Source organism: Chrysochloris asiatica, unplaced genomic scaffold (assembly GCF_000296735.1).
Source record: "Chrysochloris asiatica unplaced genomic scaffold, ChrAsi1.0 scaffold00029, whole genome shotgun sequence".
NCBI lineage: Eukaryota > Metazoa > Chordata > Mammalia > Afrosoricida > Chrysochloridae > Chrysochloris > Chrysochloris asiatica.
Genome location: NW_006408547.1, coordinates 4,648,369 through 4,663,233, shown reverse-complemented (window position 1 = coordinate 4,663,233; position 14,865 = coordinate 4,648,369). Strand labels below are relative to the sequence as shown.

The window sequence follows — 14,865 nt, the reverse complement described above, 5'->3', positions numbered from 1 at the left end:
GGAAGGTTATTGGAAATTTAGTTAGACAGTAATTTGGTTTCTGCTCCCATATAGAATTACAGCCTCAGAAACCCTACACAGGGTGTCTATGAATTGGAATTGACTCGGTGGCAGCGGATTTGGTTCATGGGGAAATTATCTTGTCTGTGGTTACCAAACTTCACTGTGGATCAGATTCACTCAAAAAAAAAATCACTACGAAGATAGTTTCCAAGTCTCACCCCACTTGTAAAATTAGACTACCAGAGGATAAAATCTAGGAATCTGAATAATTTTTAACGCCCCTCATGTGATCTGTAAACAAACTGCCATCAGCATCAGTTCTACAAGCCAGCACCTGGGAACCAAGGAGTACAGACAGGCTTACTGCCACTGAGCCAATTCAGCGACCCTATAGAACAGGGCTGGGGAATGTTGGGCCCATGGGCCGTATAAGTCCCATGAAATCATTTGGCCTGGCCCTGCCAAGGCAACCACAGTTTAAGCCATTACATTGTTAACTTTTATCATTGAGCAACCTGTATAGGGTTTCTAGGAACAGCTGGTGGGGTTGAACTGCTGACCTTGTGGTTTGCAGTCAAGTGCTCATCTACTAGCAGTTCAACATCCCAACAGGGGTGAGGAGTTAAATATTTGAACAAATACAGCAGGCCAGTTTTTCAGTTGATAATTTTGTATGATCCTCAAACAATGTTATAAATTGGCAAGAAAAAGGTTCCCCACCTATGCTATAGAGGGATTCTGAGACTGAGCAGTCTCATTTTTCTCCAGAGGTGACTTTAAAGCCCCAACCTTGTTGTCAGCAAACCAACAGCTACCCCACAGCAGCAAGAAGGCTATTTAAGGAATACATAGCCTTCTATTTTTGAAACTGAGAAATGTGGTCCAATGTTAACTGAGAAACAGAGTATTTTAAAAGTCCTTTAACAAATATGTAATAACAATATTAATATGTACTGATAAACCATAGCCACTGCCACGTGGTCAACTGTGACCTGTGGTGAGCCTACAGGACAGCAGAGCAGAGCTGCTCCCTAGGCTTTCCAAGACTATAATCCCTTATGGGAGCAGACAGCCTCAGCTTTCTCCAGCAGGGCAGCTGCTGGCTTCCAACTGCCAACTCTGCAGTTAGCAGCCCAACACGTGACCCACTGCACCACCATGGCTCTTCCTTCACTGGACCCTATAAAACTGAGGTTACTCAATCATCTTTGAGCTACAAAAATGGCAATTTTATTACAAACGTACTAGTATGTAAAACTACATATAATGCACTAAGCTTTGTACATTCATATAAGTAGTCCGAGTGAATAAAGATTTAATTTTCACATGACCCCAAAATCTTAAATTGTGGGTCAATTTATTTATTTGACATCCACTATGCTCATTAATAGGGTCCTGGTGTGGTACTGCAGGTTAATGCACTAGACTTCACTGTCACTTTGAACCGCAAGATCAGTGGTTCAGGGTCACCAGCTGCTCCTCGGAAACCCTACATAGGGCTACTACGGGTTGGCACCGACTCCACAGCACTCAACAACAACATACTCATTAAGGGAAACACACAATCAGATACACACTGTCGGTATATAAAACAGAAATAAAATGGATAATGAAGTCCAGATTCTTCTTTTATAAAATGCAAGTGTAGTACCTAAAAGAAAACATCAATGCGTCTTATAAGCACAGGAAATTATACTGCTGTTAAAAAGGTTGATATAGACATAGTAAGTAAATGTATAATACTGGCCATGGTTCTCAATTCTAGTTGTACATTAATTCTCTTGCATCCTTTACAAGGTTTTCACTTCATTCACCACTAGGACACAGGCACTGACAGTTTTTACTGCTTTACATGTTATTCCAATATGAAGCCAAGAATGAAACCACTAACATAAGCCCACTTTATTTAACAAAAAGTATATTCATGCATTAAAAGCAAAACCAGGAAGGACAAACACTGAGCTGTAGCATCTCTCGGGAGTGGCACAGGGAGCCAACTGCACTTGCTACGTACTTGTGTTTCTATTTCAGAGTAAATAAATTTTCATTTTATACACTGATCCAAAAAAAACAATCAATAGTATGGGTATGTTGTTGTTGTTATGTACGGTTCCGACTCAGAGCGACCCTGTACAGGGTTTCTGAGGCTGTAAATCTTTACGGGAGCAGAAACCCTCCTCTTTCTCCCGCGGAACAGCTGGTAGTTTCAAACTGCTGACCCTGAGGTTAGCAGCCCGATTTGTAACCGCTACGCTACCAGAGCTCCTATAATATGGGTATAGAAAAATGAAACTCTTACATACTTATTGTGGTGATATGAAATGATACAACCTTATTGCAACCCAACAAAAGACATGCACAAGAATGTTCAAAATAGCATTTTTTGGAAGATCCAAAATTAGTAAAGAAAGTAAATGTCACTCTGCAAAGTAGATAAACTATGGTGCATCCATGCAAAGAGACATGATATTAGCAGTAAAAGTGAATAAATTACTGCAAAATTGCGTAACACAGATGTATACCAAAAATAGATTTTAGTATACACAGCAATGATTCCATTATACAAAATTCAAAACAGGCAAAATCATCCCAGGGTATTAGAAGTCATATTAATGTTTGTTTTGGGGAAAAAGAAAGGGAGCAATGATTGGGGAAGATGCTCACAAGGGACTTCCGGGTGCTATGCTGACCTTATTTTAACTAGTCCACTATATCTTTGTTTTTATACCAGTATTCCTCCCAAGCCCTCAAGCTATTATTATAAGCAAACTATGCTAATTTTTCCTTTTTTTTTTTTTTTTTAACCCAACACAGTGTATTTTACACAGATAATAGCACAGGGGAGAGCACAGTTGGGTAAAATATATACCACTTGCATTATTTGTGTAAAACTATGCAAGCATTCACTTCCTGATAATTTACTGACACTATGATTCATGGACATTTAGGTAAGTGTAGTACACATTACAAATTTTTAAAAAGTGATAAATACATACACAAAGTGACCTTAAGAAAAACAGTAAAGGCACAGTTAGCAAAAGTAACCAATTTAAAAAAAGAAAAAGCTCTATCTTAATGTTGACATGAAAACAATGAGCACCAACTTGAGAAGGGCTGTTGTTGGCAACATCGAACTCTTCCTGTTTCCTACAGGCTTCTGCAAGGGCCACTCTGTGAACAGGATCCCATATTTTTTCCTTCCGTTCTTTCTGCAAAGACAGAAAAGTTATCTTAAAGTTAGGGTGACAACGTATTCGGCTAAACCAAGACACAGCCATCTCTATGGGTATAGTTATTAGCTGTGACACGACACATTGCTCATAAGAGGTTAAACAAAAAATACTGCATAAAGTCACATGATCAAGCAACTAACCAGTTATTAGGAATTGATTAATCAAGTATATCTGGTAGCGTAGTGGTTATGAGTCAGGCTGCTAATCTATGGTTAGCAGTTCAAAACTACAACTGCAGGAAAAAGATGAGGCTTTCTGCTCTAAAGATTTACAGCCTTGGAAACCCTATACAGAGTCGCTATGAGTCGGAACTGATTCCATGGCACATCATCACTACCACCACCAGGTTATAAGAGAACAAGCTGACCAAGGCATATGCAAATGTATTTTCATATAGTTAGCATCAACTTGAAAGCAACTGACAACATTCCTCCAATTTAAATTCCTCCCTTTCTCCAAAAATTAGTAATTACTATGTCAGATGAAACTGACTGAATTCTTACTCATTTAAAGTAAAAGAAAATACTGTATTCTGGACCTTTACAAAATTGGGAAATGCCTTAAGTCAAATGGAAGGAAAGGGCAGGAGTGAAAACTACAGATGCATGATAGGAAACTGGTCTCCTTGACTGAAATTCGTCTTACTTTCAATTCCAGCATCTTTAACCTACAGTGTCTCCTAATGGAAGTCTGTAATTAAAGGAATCCTTTCCAGTAAATGGAGTCCTGATGTAATGCTAAAGGATTAGCACTGGACTGCCAACAGCAAGGTCAGTGTTTCAAACCCACCAGCCACTCCTTGGAAACTTTACGCAGGGTAACCACGTGTCAGAACTGACTCAACAGCATTTAACAACACTTCGGCTGCTTTGGGCCTTAATAGCTCTTTGCTTAATACTGAATAGTGACTGCCTGGGATCAAGAAAACTAGTTAAATGCTAAGAGAAATGGGTAAAGAAAAGGTAGGAATAGAAGGTCGAACACTGGAACCTAGTTCTATAATGGAAACAATAAAATTCAACTGTCTTTAATGCTTCTGGAGTAACAAACCCTTTAAAAATCCCATAAAAACTATATCTTATCTCCCAGAAAACTACAAATATACAAACAGTTTGAATATAATTACCATAGTTATACAGATTCCATAAACTTACCCATGAAATCAAGCTTAAAAACCACTACTTAAATCAATCCTACCCCCTGTGTACACAGGGTTCATAAGGACGGGCAACTCAGACATTGGCTACCTAAAATGAGGGAGCTATAAAAGCATGAAGTGACTGACTTACAAGTTTTCAAAGAGGGAGTATACTTTCAGAGTGTGCAGGGGAAGTTAGAATCCCCACTGAATAGTTTCATCTTGTCTACATGGGTCTGGTGAAAGGAGATGGGGATAAGATTCTTATGATTCAATAGTTAATAATTGTGATCATGACTAACTGCAATTGTCACAACTGTAAAGGTAGAACTTCTGTAACAAAATGGGAGGAGTAGTTAATCTTACAGCCCACCAAAGGAGAAGATCATGAGTGGAATGTGGGGCCCTATCCAGAGAAGCAGTGACAATGGACATGGAAGCAGAGGTGAGGACATAGAGAGAAAGAGCAGCTGATGACCCTAGACTCATGGAAAGAGAAAGGCTGTGTGCTGGTGGTCAGGAGGCAGGCTTACAGAATGTGCCATTTGGTTGTTTAAATGATTATATATTCCTGAGAGTTTTTGTGTACAAATACCACCCCCACAAAACAAAACAAAACCGAACCCAGAGGGAATAGAAGCAAATACTGTTGAATGATGAGGCACGGAGGAGACTGTCATCTTTGCAATGAAACAATTTGAGTGCAACATCGATAAAACAGATGTTCTCCCATGTATATTATCACTCAATTCACAATCAAAACTTAAAAAAATAAAGCAAAAAAACACACAAAAACCCACAACAAAAAAAACCCCACAGCTTAGAATGGATAATAGCATTCTACTGGGCAGTCTTTCTTTAAATAGTCACTTGAAAGGCCCCCAAATAAATCAGAGTTCAGAGATTTTGTTGAAGTCAGAACCAATTCAAAAGCACCCAACAAGTAGAATACAATCTGAAGCTATGCAAGTCAAGTTGTACAGTACCTGTATTCTTTCCTTGAGAGCCTTTGGATAGAAGTCATAACCATTTTTTATGCCAATGTGGTATTTGCCAGAAGGATTGGTCCAACTTGCAGGAATCTACAGGATAAAAATAAATGTTCACTCACTAAATGTTTTGCAATTCCAATGATACACTAAAGGCAAAAGTATTTACTTCTACTAATGGCTCAACCTGAATGAGCAGGATCAGTATTTTTAGTATTCCAAATAGTCATTTAACATCTCTATGACCTTTTTTCACATCCTTAAATAGATGACTTGGCTAGAATAATATCTTTCATTTATAGAATGGTTTATAGTTTATAAAGTGCTCTCAACAAAGCTGCATCATCAAACGACTTTTTCTTAAGATCTTTAGTTCTTAAACACAAAGGAATCCTCAGCTTCGCCTCGCCACTCTGTTGTTAAGTGACGTCAAGTGAGTTCCGAGATAGGATTTCCAAGGAGGTGGGTTTGAACCCCAGACCTTGTAGTGAGCAGTCCAGTGCTTACAGTACAGTGCTACACTACACCAAGACTCTCCTCACTATTATACTGGCTATCATTAGCAGGGAAAGGAAGTAACTTATAAAACTGCTCTACACTTATTTAAGAAAAATAATTTCACTCTCCTTTATAATACACTAGGAAGAATGCATAGTTACTAAATAAAAGCTCTTTAAATTCATAACAAAAAAAGCTATAAGAAATGCTAATAAAATATAGCATCCTGTATAAAAGAGGGCTTCAAACAGTTCGCAGTAAATGAAATTTAAAGATAATGGAATTTTTATATGAACTTTTTGTAGCCCTCTCGTAAAGTCTTTTCAACTAATTCAAATTGCTTAAAATGACGCCTGAAGCTTGTAATTAATATAATTATGTAGATAGTGTGTCTAGTTTACTAATGTAAAAACAAAGAAACTCAATTGTTTGCCAAAAAACCCCAGAAATATTGCAAACTGGAATCCAATTATTTATTAGACTATAACACTCAATATATATAAACTTTGAAAACAGACATGAGTTGTGAATAGAACTATGTGGAACTAGGTGGAACCCATGGCTTCTACTCACCTGTAACAGGTGAAAAAAAAACCCACAAATCCTCTACCTTTAATGATTTGTACAGATACTAAAACGCATTATTTATCAATGAACTTGAAATGTCCACCAAGAAAATGTGTGTATGGTTATTCTTTGCAATCATAGGCTCCATGACCATCAACAAGTGCTCTGAAATGTGTGTGCAGGAGATCAGACACTGAACGACCAACCACTCAGAGCTGGGCAGCCACCAATCCGCACTCACACTCTGTCTTTAGACCAACTCATTCCCACATCCGTCATAAAGTTACTTCCAGGATGGGAAACTTGGGGATAAAACTGTCTCACAGCCAAACAGAGCAAAACAATTATTCCCAGACTTCAAAGATCTATTTAAGAGTAACTTCAAAACCTTTTTGTCTCATTTTTTATTCTTGGATCACTTAAATATCGGGAGTGTATAAATTTTGCAATATTTGGTATATAAATTAGCACTTTTCATTAAAATTTTATTAACTTTCTTTAGAAAGTAAGGATTCACTTTGTATTGTTATTGCAACAGCCCATAACATAAAATAATAACAAATGTAACCACAAAAAGGTTCAATAGTCACTTTTAAAGTGTTGGTGAGTCAGTTCTGACCCATAGTGACCCTGTATAGGGTTTCTGAAGAATGGCTGGTGAGCCTGAACCACTGACCTAGTGGTTCAAACCAACCATGCAGCCCAGTACATTTACCTGCAGCGCCACACCAGGACTCCCTAATTAGCAACAGAGCAAATTATTTAATCACAGATGTTCCACTACACAAGTGACTTTGTAAAACTAGGCTATTGGCAAATGATTTGTACAAAATGATTACAAAAACTGTGACATGGTTCAAGGAGTAAAGAGAATCACTAATATAAGTAACTGCAAAATAAACATATGTGAAGACATATTTAATCACAATTAGTTAATAATATCTAAAACATAATAAAAATAATCTGTTGTTGTAAAGTACCATGGAGTTGGTTCCAACTTATAGAGACCCTCTGTACAGTTTCCAAGGACCAGTCAGTAGGTTTGAATCTAATACGCAATTTAATTATAAGGCCAAAATCTGTAGCGCCCAAGATGAATAAGTATTTTTCAAATTGCTACTATATATTTTCCATACAGTGAAGGCAGACTGGTGGTGGTGGTTATGTGTCACGGAGTCTGTTTCTACTCATAGCGACCCTGCATAGAGTTTCTGTGGCTGTGAATCTTTACGGGTGCAGAGAGCCTCATCTGTCTCCCACAGAACTGCTGGTAGTTTCAAACTGCTGATCTTGAGGTTAGCAGCCCAACTCATAACCACTACGCTACCAGAGCTCCTTGAAGGCAGACTAGCTACAAAAATTAGTCCATAAAAATTTCAGGGAATAAAAATTATAAAACCCTTTTGTGAATAGAGTGAAGGTTCACAGAGCAGATGCTCAGTTTTAAATTAAATCACACACTCTGCTTCCTCTCAATGATTGCAACCCTCTCTGTGTAACATCACTCCTCCCTAAGGGTCTTGTCTCCTCCTCCTCCTCCTCAGAATGTTGTCCTCAGGTAAACGCTGCCCTTTTGATCTTGGATAGGTGACTACTGCATGGTGTGCGTACCTTACTAGTGCTATTATTTTATATAGTAGTGTTGTTGGATACATTTTCCTTATGTATGTATTTTTCACAAAAAAGGATTTTTTTACTTAGCGTAGTGGTTACGAGTTGGACTGCTAACTTCAAGGTCAGCAGTTCGAAACTACCGGCTGTTCCATGGGAGAAAGATGTAGTTTAATAGATTAATAGATAGTAGTACGTGGTGCTGTGGGTCAATGCGCCAGACTGCAAAGCTGTTTGAACTGCAAGGTCTGTGATTCAAGTTCACCAGCTGCTCCTCAGAAACCCAATACAGTGTCGCTATGGGTCGGAACTGACTCGATGTCACTTAGTAACAAATATAAAATTAGAAAGAATTACAGGTATGGAAACCCTACACAGGATCACCGTGAGTCACAACTGACTCCACAGCACACTACCACCACCACCTCTTTGTGTTCACCATACTGTAATACCCTAAGTAACTGGCCATTAGTTTCTCACCTTTCTTATCTAGGAATATCACCTTTACAGAATGAGACTACTGGAATGTTCAAAGCACCTCAAGATAGTGGATCTAAACTTGGGAAAAGAATATCCAGCAGTTTCTGTGTAATTTCATAAAATCAGAAATAAATATAGACATTAAATTCATTTTAGCCTGGCTAAGTCAAAGAAACATGAAGAATAATAAAATATCAGAAATGGACAACACAATGAAAGGGCAAAGGAGAAGAATTGAAGAGATTGAAGACAGAACTAGTGAGCTAGAAGATAAATCTCTCAACACTACTAAGAGAGAAGAACAAATACAAAAGAGGATAAAAAAAATCTGAAGAAGGCCTAAGATTCATGCTGGACATCATGAAGAGGAATAACATAAGAATTATTGGCATTCCAGAACAGGAACAATCACACAAGTCCACAGAGGAGATAGTTGAAGAGCTTCTGGAAGAAAATATTTCCGAAAAGATAAGCATTCAAGAAGCTCAATGAACCCCAGGATGGATAAACCCTAAAAGAAAATCACCAAGACATATAATAATCAAGCTCTCCAAAATCAAAGATAAAGATAGGATCTTGAAAGCAGCTAGGGAAAAGAGAAATATAACATACAAAGGCAAGCAAATCAGATTAAGCTCGGATTTCTCAACAAAAACCAGGCAGGCAAGAAGGCAGTGGGGAGACATATACAAAACCCTGAAAGAAAAAAACTGCCACCCAAGAATCCTCTACCCAGCAAAGCTGTCAATCAAATATGATGATGTAATCAAAACATTCCAAGATAAACAAAAGCTAAGGAACTTTGCCAAAGCCAAGCCTGCTATGAAAAACATCCTAAAGGAAGTTCTGTGGACTGAGAACCAACAAGAACACACAACTACAGAATGACGTACATGGCAGCATCAACCTGAACTCAGTCGACAAATGGAAGAGTCAAGAACAGAATAAAATGATAAGAACAGAGGATCTGAGAGGTCAGTCTATGATCAAAACAATTACAACGTGAAAGAAGGTATACACAGAGGAAAACAGATCCAGGTGATGGGAAGGTCAGGTAGATTACTAGATACAATAGACTGTCTTAAATGGAGGGAAGAACTAATGGAATATAAGGTAACCATAATGGGGTTTATTTTGGGTGTTGGGGAGGGCAATCCAACATGGGGGGAGGAGGCAGAAGAACAAGATGGGGAACACTGTGACAGGTTTGCATGGCCTAGTGGGACAGAGGTAAATAGTGATGCTTACTCAACCTTGGAACAACAGGGCTCTGGGACACAGGGATCTAGCTATAGCTTGAAGAGGGTAAGTAATACTGAAATCCTTGACTGCCTTATGAATATTAGTTTCCCTTGCCTACTACTGTAAAATAGACACTTGAGTGGGATATAAAAGAATGTTGGGAAACATGACTAGAGAAATCTTGTAAGCCCGCCTTCAGCCTATAACTGATTGGAATACCTAAAAGGGGTTCTACAACTTGCCCAGTAAAATAGGCCTCATGTAAAGCCTTTACATAGTATAGGACCTTATGTGGAATTCTGAGTTCCATCCACAACCTCACTAGAAAGGACAAGCAGACTGGAACAGCTACAGTGACAGATGACGCATCTTCATGATGAACCTGATCTATACTCAGAGTGGTAGTTACTCTAAATACTGAAAGAGAGGGAAAGAGTCTTCAAATCAAGTATCAATTCTATCCGTTCTGTACACAGGGTAGATAGGGACGGGAAACTTAGACATTGTCTACCTAAAATGAGGGGGAAATAAAGGCAAGAAGTGACTGGCTAACAAGGTTTCAAGAGGGAGTTTAGTTTAAGAGTATGGGGGGAAAGAAAGAGTCCCCATCTTGTCTAGATGGGTCTGGTGAAAAGAGATGGGGTTAAGATTTGTTAAGATTCAATAGTGAATAACTGTTATCATGACTAATCGCAACTGTCACAATTGTAAAGATAGAAGTTTTGTAACCAAAAAAGGGGAGTGGTTAATCTTACAGTCCAGAAACAGACGACCCTAGGACCATCAAGAGAGGAACGCACAAGCAGAATGCGGGACCTTATCCAGAGAAGCAGCAGCACCAGTGATGGAGGCAGAGATGGGGGCATGGAGAGGGGGAGCAGCTGAGGACTCTAGATTCATGATTAAGAAGGGAAGGACTAAGAGCTGGTGGTCAGGAGCAGACTTGCAGAATGTGCCCTGTGGAGATGTAAATTTTTATGTATGCCTGATGGTTTTGTTTGTTTGTTTGTTTGTGTGTGTGTTTAAAAAGCTAAATGGATAGAGAGAAATACTGTTAACTGATGGTACATGGAGGGGATTATAATCAATGTAATGAAACAAGGTATATGATTTGTCGAATGTAAAACTGATGATATGCCCTGTAAACTTTTAAAAACCTTAAAAAAAAAAGAATATACCAATAAATAATAATAATAAAAGAAACATGAAGGCTTTCCAGGGTGGCTTCCTGAAAATTGTGTACAAGAATTTGGGTATCCAGTGAGCCAGAATCCTAGTGACTAATAACATTCTTTTAAATTACCACAAAATATCTGAACACCTGTACATCCTTGATAAAAGTTAAATTGGACCTGTGCGCAGGTATGCTTTGTATATGAAGGAAGAAAGGAGCTGCAAATGAGTAGTCTGGATGAAAGTTTAGATAAAGAGCAACTGGACCTATCTCCCCAATATACTGTCCAAACCTGTCTAGTCAGGCAACTGACTCTTACAACACAGAGAAGTTGGGATATCAACTTTCTGGAGAAGTTTGCACAGCAGAGAGATAGGATGTGTACAAAAGTCTTCATGGAACTATACCAGGCACCTGAATGCTGATAATCAGGTTTATTTCCCACTTGTCCCCGTAATTGCCATAACAAACACCTAAGGACCTCTTTTTTGATAATGGGCATAGAAAAAAATGCACCATATATATTAATACCACTGTAGAGAACTGTGAAGCACACCACTACACAAGCCTGCACAAGTAGAATGAGCTTTCAGCCTCCTTTTTGGTGCCTTAACTTACAAGAAGAAAGTCAGGTATGCCCAAATACCTGAAGACCACCTCTAAGTGAAAAGCAGAGAGAGTAATGAAGGACTAAAAGAGGAGGTAGAGGTAGAGACGAAAGAGACTGAACATCAAGGAGAAGAATGAAAGCAGGAGATGAGGGAAGAAGCAGAAGAGAGTGAGGAAGGAGAACAGGAGGAAGAGGAAGGTAAATATAAACAAAGAAAGAAATAAAAAATGTAAGGAATGGAAGAAAACATATGTCAAGACCAAAATCTCAAAGACAGAAAGTTGCATATGTGATACAAAAGTATGTTAAGTGAACATAAAGGTGTTTTTTAAAAAAATTGTGCATTGAGTGAAGGTTTACAGACAATATCACCAGTTTTACATTCAACAAATCCTATGCTTTATTTCATCTCAATGATTACAATCCCTTCCATGCAACAATTATCCTGCTTCCTTACTGTGGTTATCCATGTACAAATATCCTCTTCCAAATGCTTACATATTTGTGGGATATATAATATATATATATATATATCTCACTCTTCCTCTCATACCCATTCAACTTGAGTTTCTGAGTATCTATGCACAGAACACTGTTGTTCAAAGGTTGTGTATGTATCACTATTTACCTCTATCCAATGAAGAGACTTTTTGTAATTAAAATTAATAGGCAATTTAAAAAAAACCCTCTACAAATGTTAGAACATAATGCTGAGGAAGTTGTAAGACTCTCTCAGGGAGGTTACAAAAAAAAAAAAAAAAACACAGGCAATGAAGAAAAAGGTGGAAAACATAAAAAAATTTTAGAGGATCGATTCAAGAGTTCTAGTGTGTGTGTGTAATATAACTCTACCTTTGAGTACCAGTCATATCATGTGGTTCATCTAAAATGTAAGCTATGACAGCTACTTAAAAATCAGTAACTATAGAGGTGTTGAGAAGAATCTTTTCCATGATGCTGATAACCAAATGGTCGGTGGTTGGAAGACACCAGCAGTTCGGCAGGAGAAAGAAGTGCAGTAAGCTTCTGTGGAGAGCACAGCCTTAGAGACCAGAGGGGGCAACTGTGTCCTACAGGGTCACTTCTGAGTCAAAATCAACGCAAGAGCAATGGGTCTGCAGTTTTTGTTTAAATCTGTCGGATACACTAGGAATGAGCTGCAGTTCCCCAGAGGAATATAACCACCAGAATTTAATATTTCTCTCTGAAGACAGGCAAAAGTGTAGAGTAATTCAGATGTAAAAAATCTAATTTTCCAGACTACAATCTTTTTTAAAAGCACAGGAGAAAATAAGTAATCTGCCAGGGTTGGAAGACCAATGATCCATGTCTTGTACAGTCCCCTCCCCTTGAGTGTAGGCAGGACTTAGGAATCATTTCAGTGATTTTCTTACGTTTCATGGCAAAGGTGAACAGATTTTGCAGGTGCAATTTAAGATATTTAAGCAGGTGACTGAGCTAATCAAAAACCGAGATTATCCCCGGTAAGCCTCACTGAACCAGGTGAGCCCTTTAAAAATGGCACTGGGGCTGTGCCTGAGGTCACAGATTCTCCTACTGGTCTCCAGCTACAAGACACTGAACTTTGTCAACAGTCACATGAGGAGCCTGCAAGAGGATCTCTTGTCTCAGTCCTGGCCAACATCGTGATTGCAGTCTGGTAAGGACTTCAGCAGAGGAGCTAGTTAAGTTGTGCCTGGAATCTAGATCCACATAAACAATGAACCAATAGATGTATGTCGTTTTAAGCTGTCAAGTTTATGGAAATTTTGTTACAAAGCACAGAAAAGTAACATACAGCCAAAATAATCTTATACAAATGACAATGCCTAAAGCACAATCCAATTAAATAGTCTAAGGCAAGAAGACTTAAACATAGCTCTTTATGATAGCTAAATAGCCACAGTCGTATATTCTAAACTAATTCTGCTAATTGATGTATAGGCTAGACTACTAAATTAAAGTCAAACTTGTGCCCTCCTCCAAGCTAACGAACTGCTTTAGGCTATTTTATAATCTTTCTCTTTTTTTTTCTTATTTGATTACTCAAGTCTTTCTTCCAAAAGTATGGAATAAGATATAGCTAGTCATTGTGAGATGATAACTATTTTGTATCAGTATTTCTTCACATTCAAATCAACAGATAATATACAGAAAAAAGGGCAAAACTATCACCTAGTCAATTTTCCCAACTTTGTACTCAAAACTTAAAACAGAATTTGACAACCACACTGAAAAAATAGTCTAATTTTAAAAAACTAAGCAAAGGCTTCTTCTAAGAGAGCCCCTAAAATCACTGCTGATGTTTATGCTTTTATGAAATCCATTCCCTTAAACGTATGCTAGACTTGGTAATCATTTCTAATACAATACAGAGCAATGTGATGCCATTTTCAAAATTACTTTTATAAAAGGACAACTTTCATCTTGGGCACCCTCTCTTGGTTGACCCCTGAAGGAAAACAGCAGTCATGTTGCAAAGCAGTCCTATGTAATGGCCTATGTGACAAGAATCAACGTCTTGCATAAGTTTAGAAATGGGCACCATTTCCCCACCCCAGATGAGCCTACAGATGAAACTGCAAGCCATGGCCAGTAGTTTGCAATCTTATGAGATCTTCACCAAAAACACCTAGCTAAGTCACATCCAAATTCCTGATCACAAAAACTATGAGATAATGTTTGTTTCAAACCATCAAATTTTAGGGTAATTTGTTATGCAGCAATAGGTAACTAATAACTCACCTTTATCTCCAAATTTAAATTACAAACATTAGATACTTTGAGGCAACAGAGGGAGGGAGAGAGGAAGGGAGGGAGAGAGGAAGGGAGGGAGAGAGGAAGGGAGGGAGAGAGGAAGGGATAGCAAGAAATTGTTCTCCAATGTGCCTGGCCTTAGGAAGGCTGTTCCCTTCCTCTCTATTCAAAGGAAGGAAGGAAGGAAGGAAGGAAGGAAGGAAGGAAGGAGAGTAGGAAGGAAGGAAGAAGGGAGGGAGGTAGAAGGAACGAAGGAAAGAAGGAAGGAAGGAAGGAATGAAGGAAGGAAGAAGGGAGGGAGGTAGATAGGTAGGTAGATAGGTAGGTAAGGAAGGAAGGAAGAAAAGAAAAGAAAGGAAAAGAAAAGAAACAAAGATTTACAGCTTTGGAAATCCTATACAGGTTCACTCTGAGAAGGAACCAACTTGACAACCAACAACAATAGTAAATTATATCAATCATCTTTTTGTGGATTTTTTGGCCATTTGTATGTCTTTTTTGGTGAAATGTTTATCAAGTCTTTGGCCCATTTTTATTGAGTTTGCTTGTCTTTTCATTATTAA

The 14,865-nt window shown here is 38.3% G+C and overlaps 1 protein-coding gene across 1 annotated transcript in view; it reads right to left on the bottom strand.

Moving 5' to 3' along the window:
• Nucleotides 1–14,865, bottom strand: part of TPP2 (tripeptidyl peptidase II) — a 115,018-nt gene that overhangs the window by 86,603 nt on the left and 13,550 nt on the right. Inside the window, exons 3-4 of the mRNA XM_006846671.1 lie at nt 5,361–5,456; nt 3,108–3,212 (exon numbers count right to left, since the gene is read on the bottom strand). Of these exons, the coding sequence (XP_006846734.1) occupies nt 3,108–3,212; nt 5,361–5,456 (201 nt within the window). The remainder of the gene's footprint in view (nt 1–3,107; nt 3,213–5,360; nt 5,457–14,865) is intronic.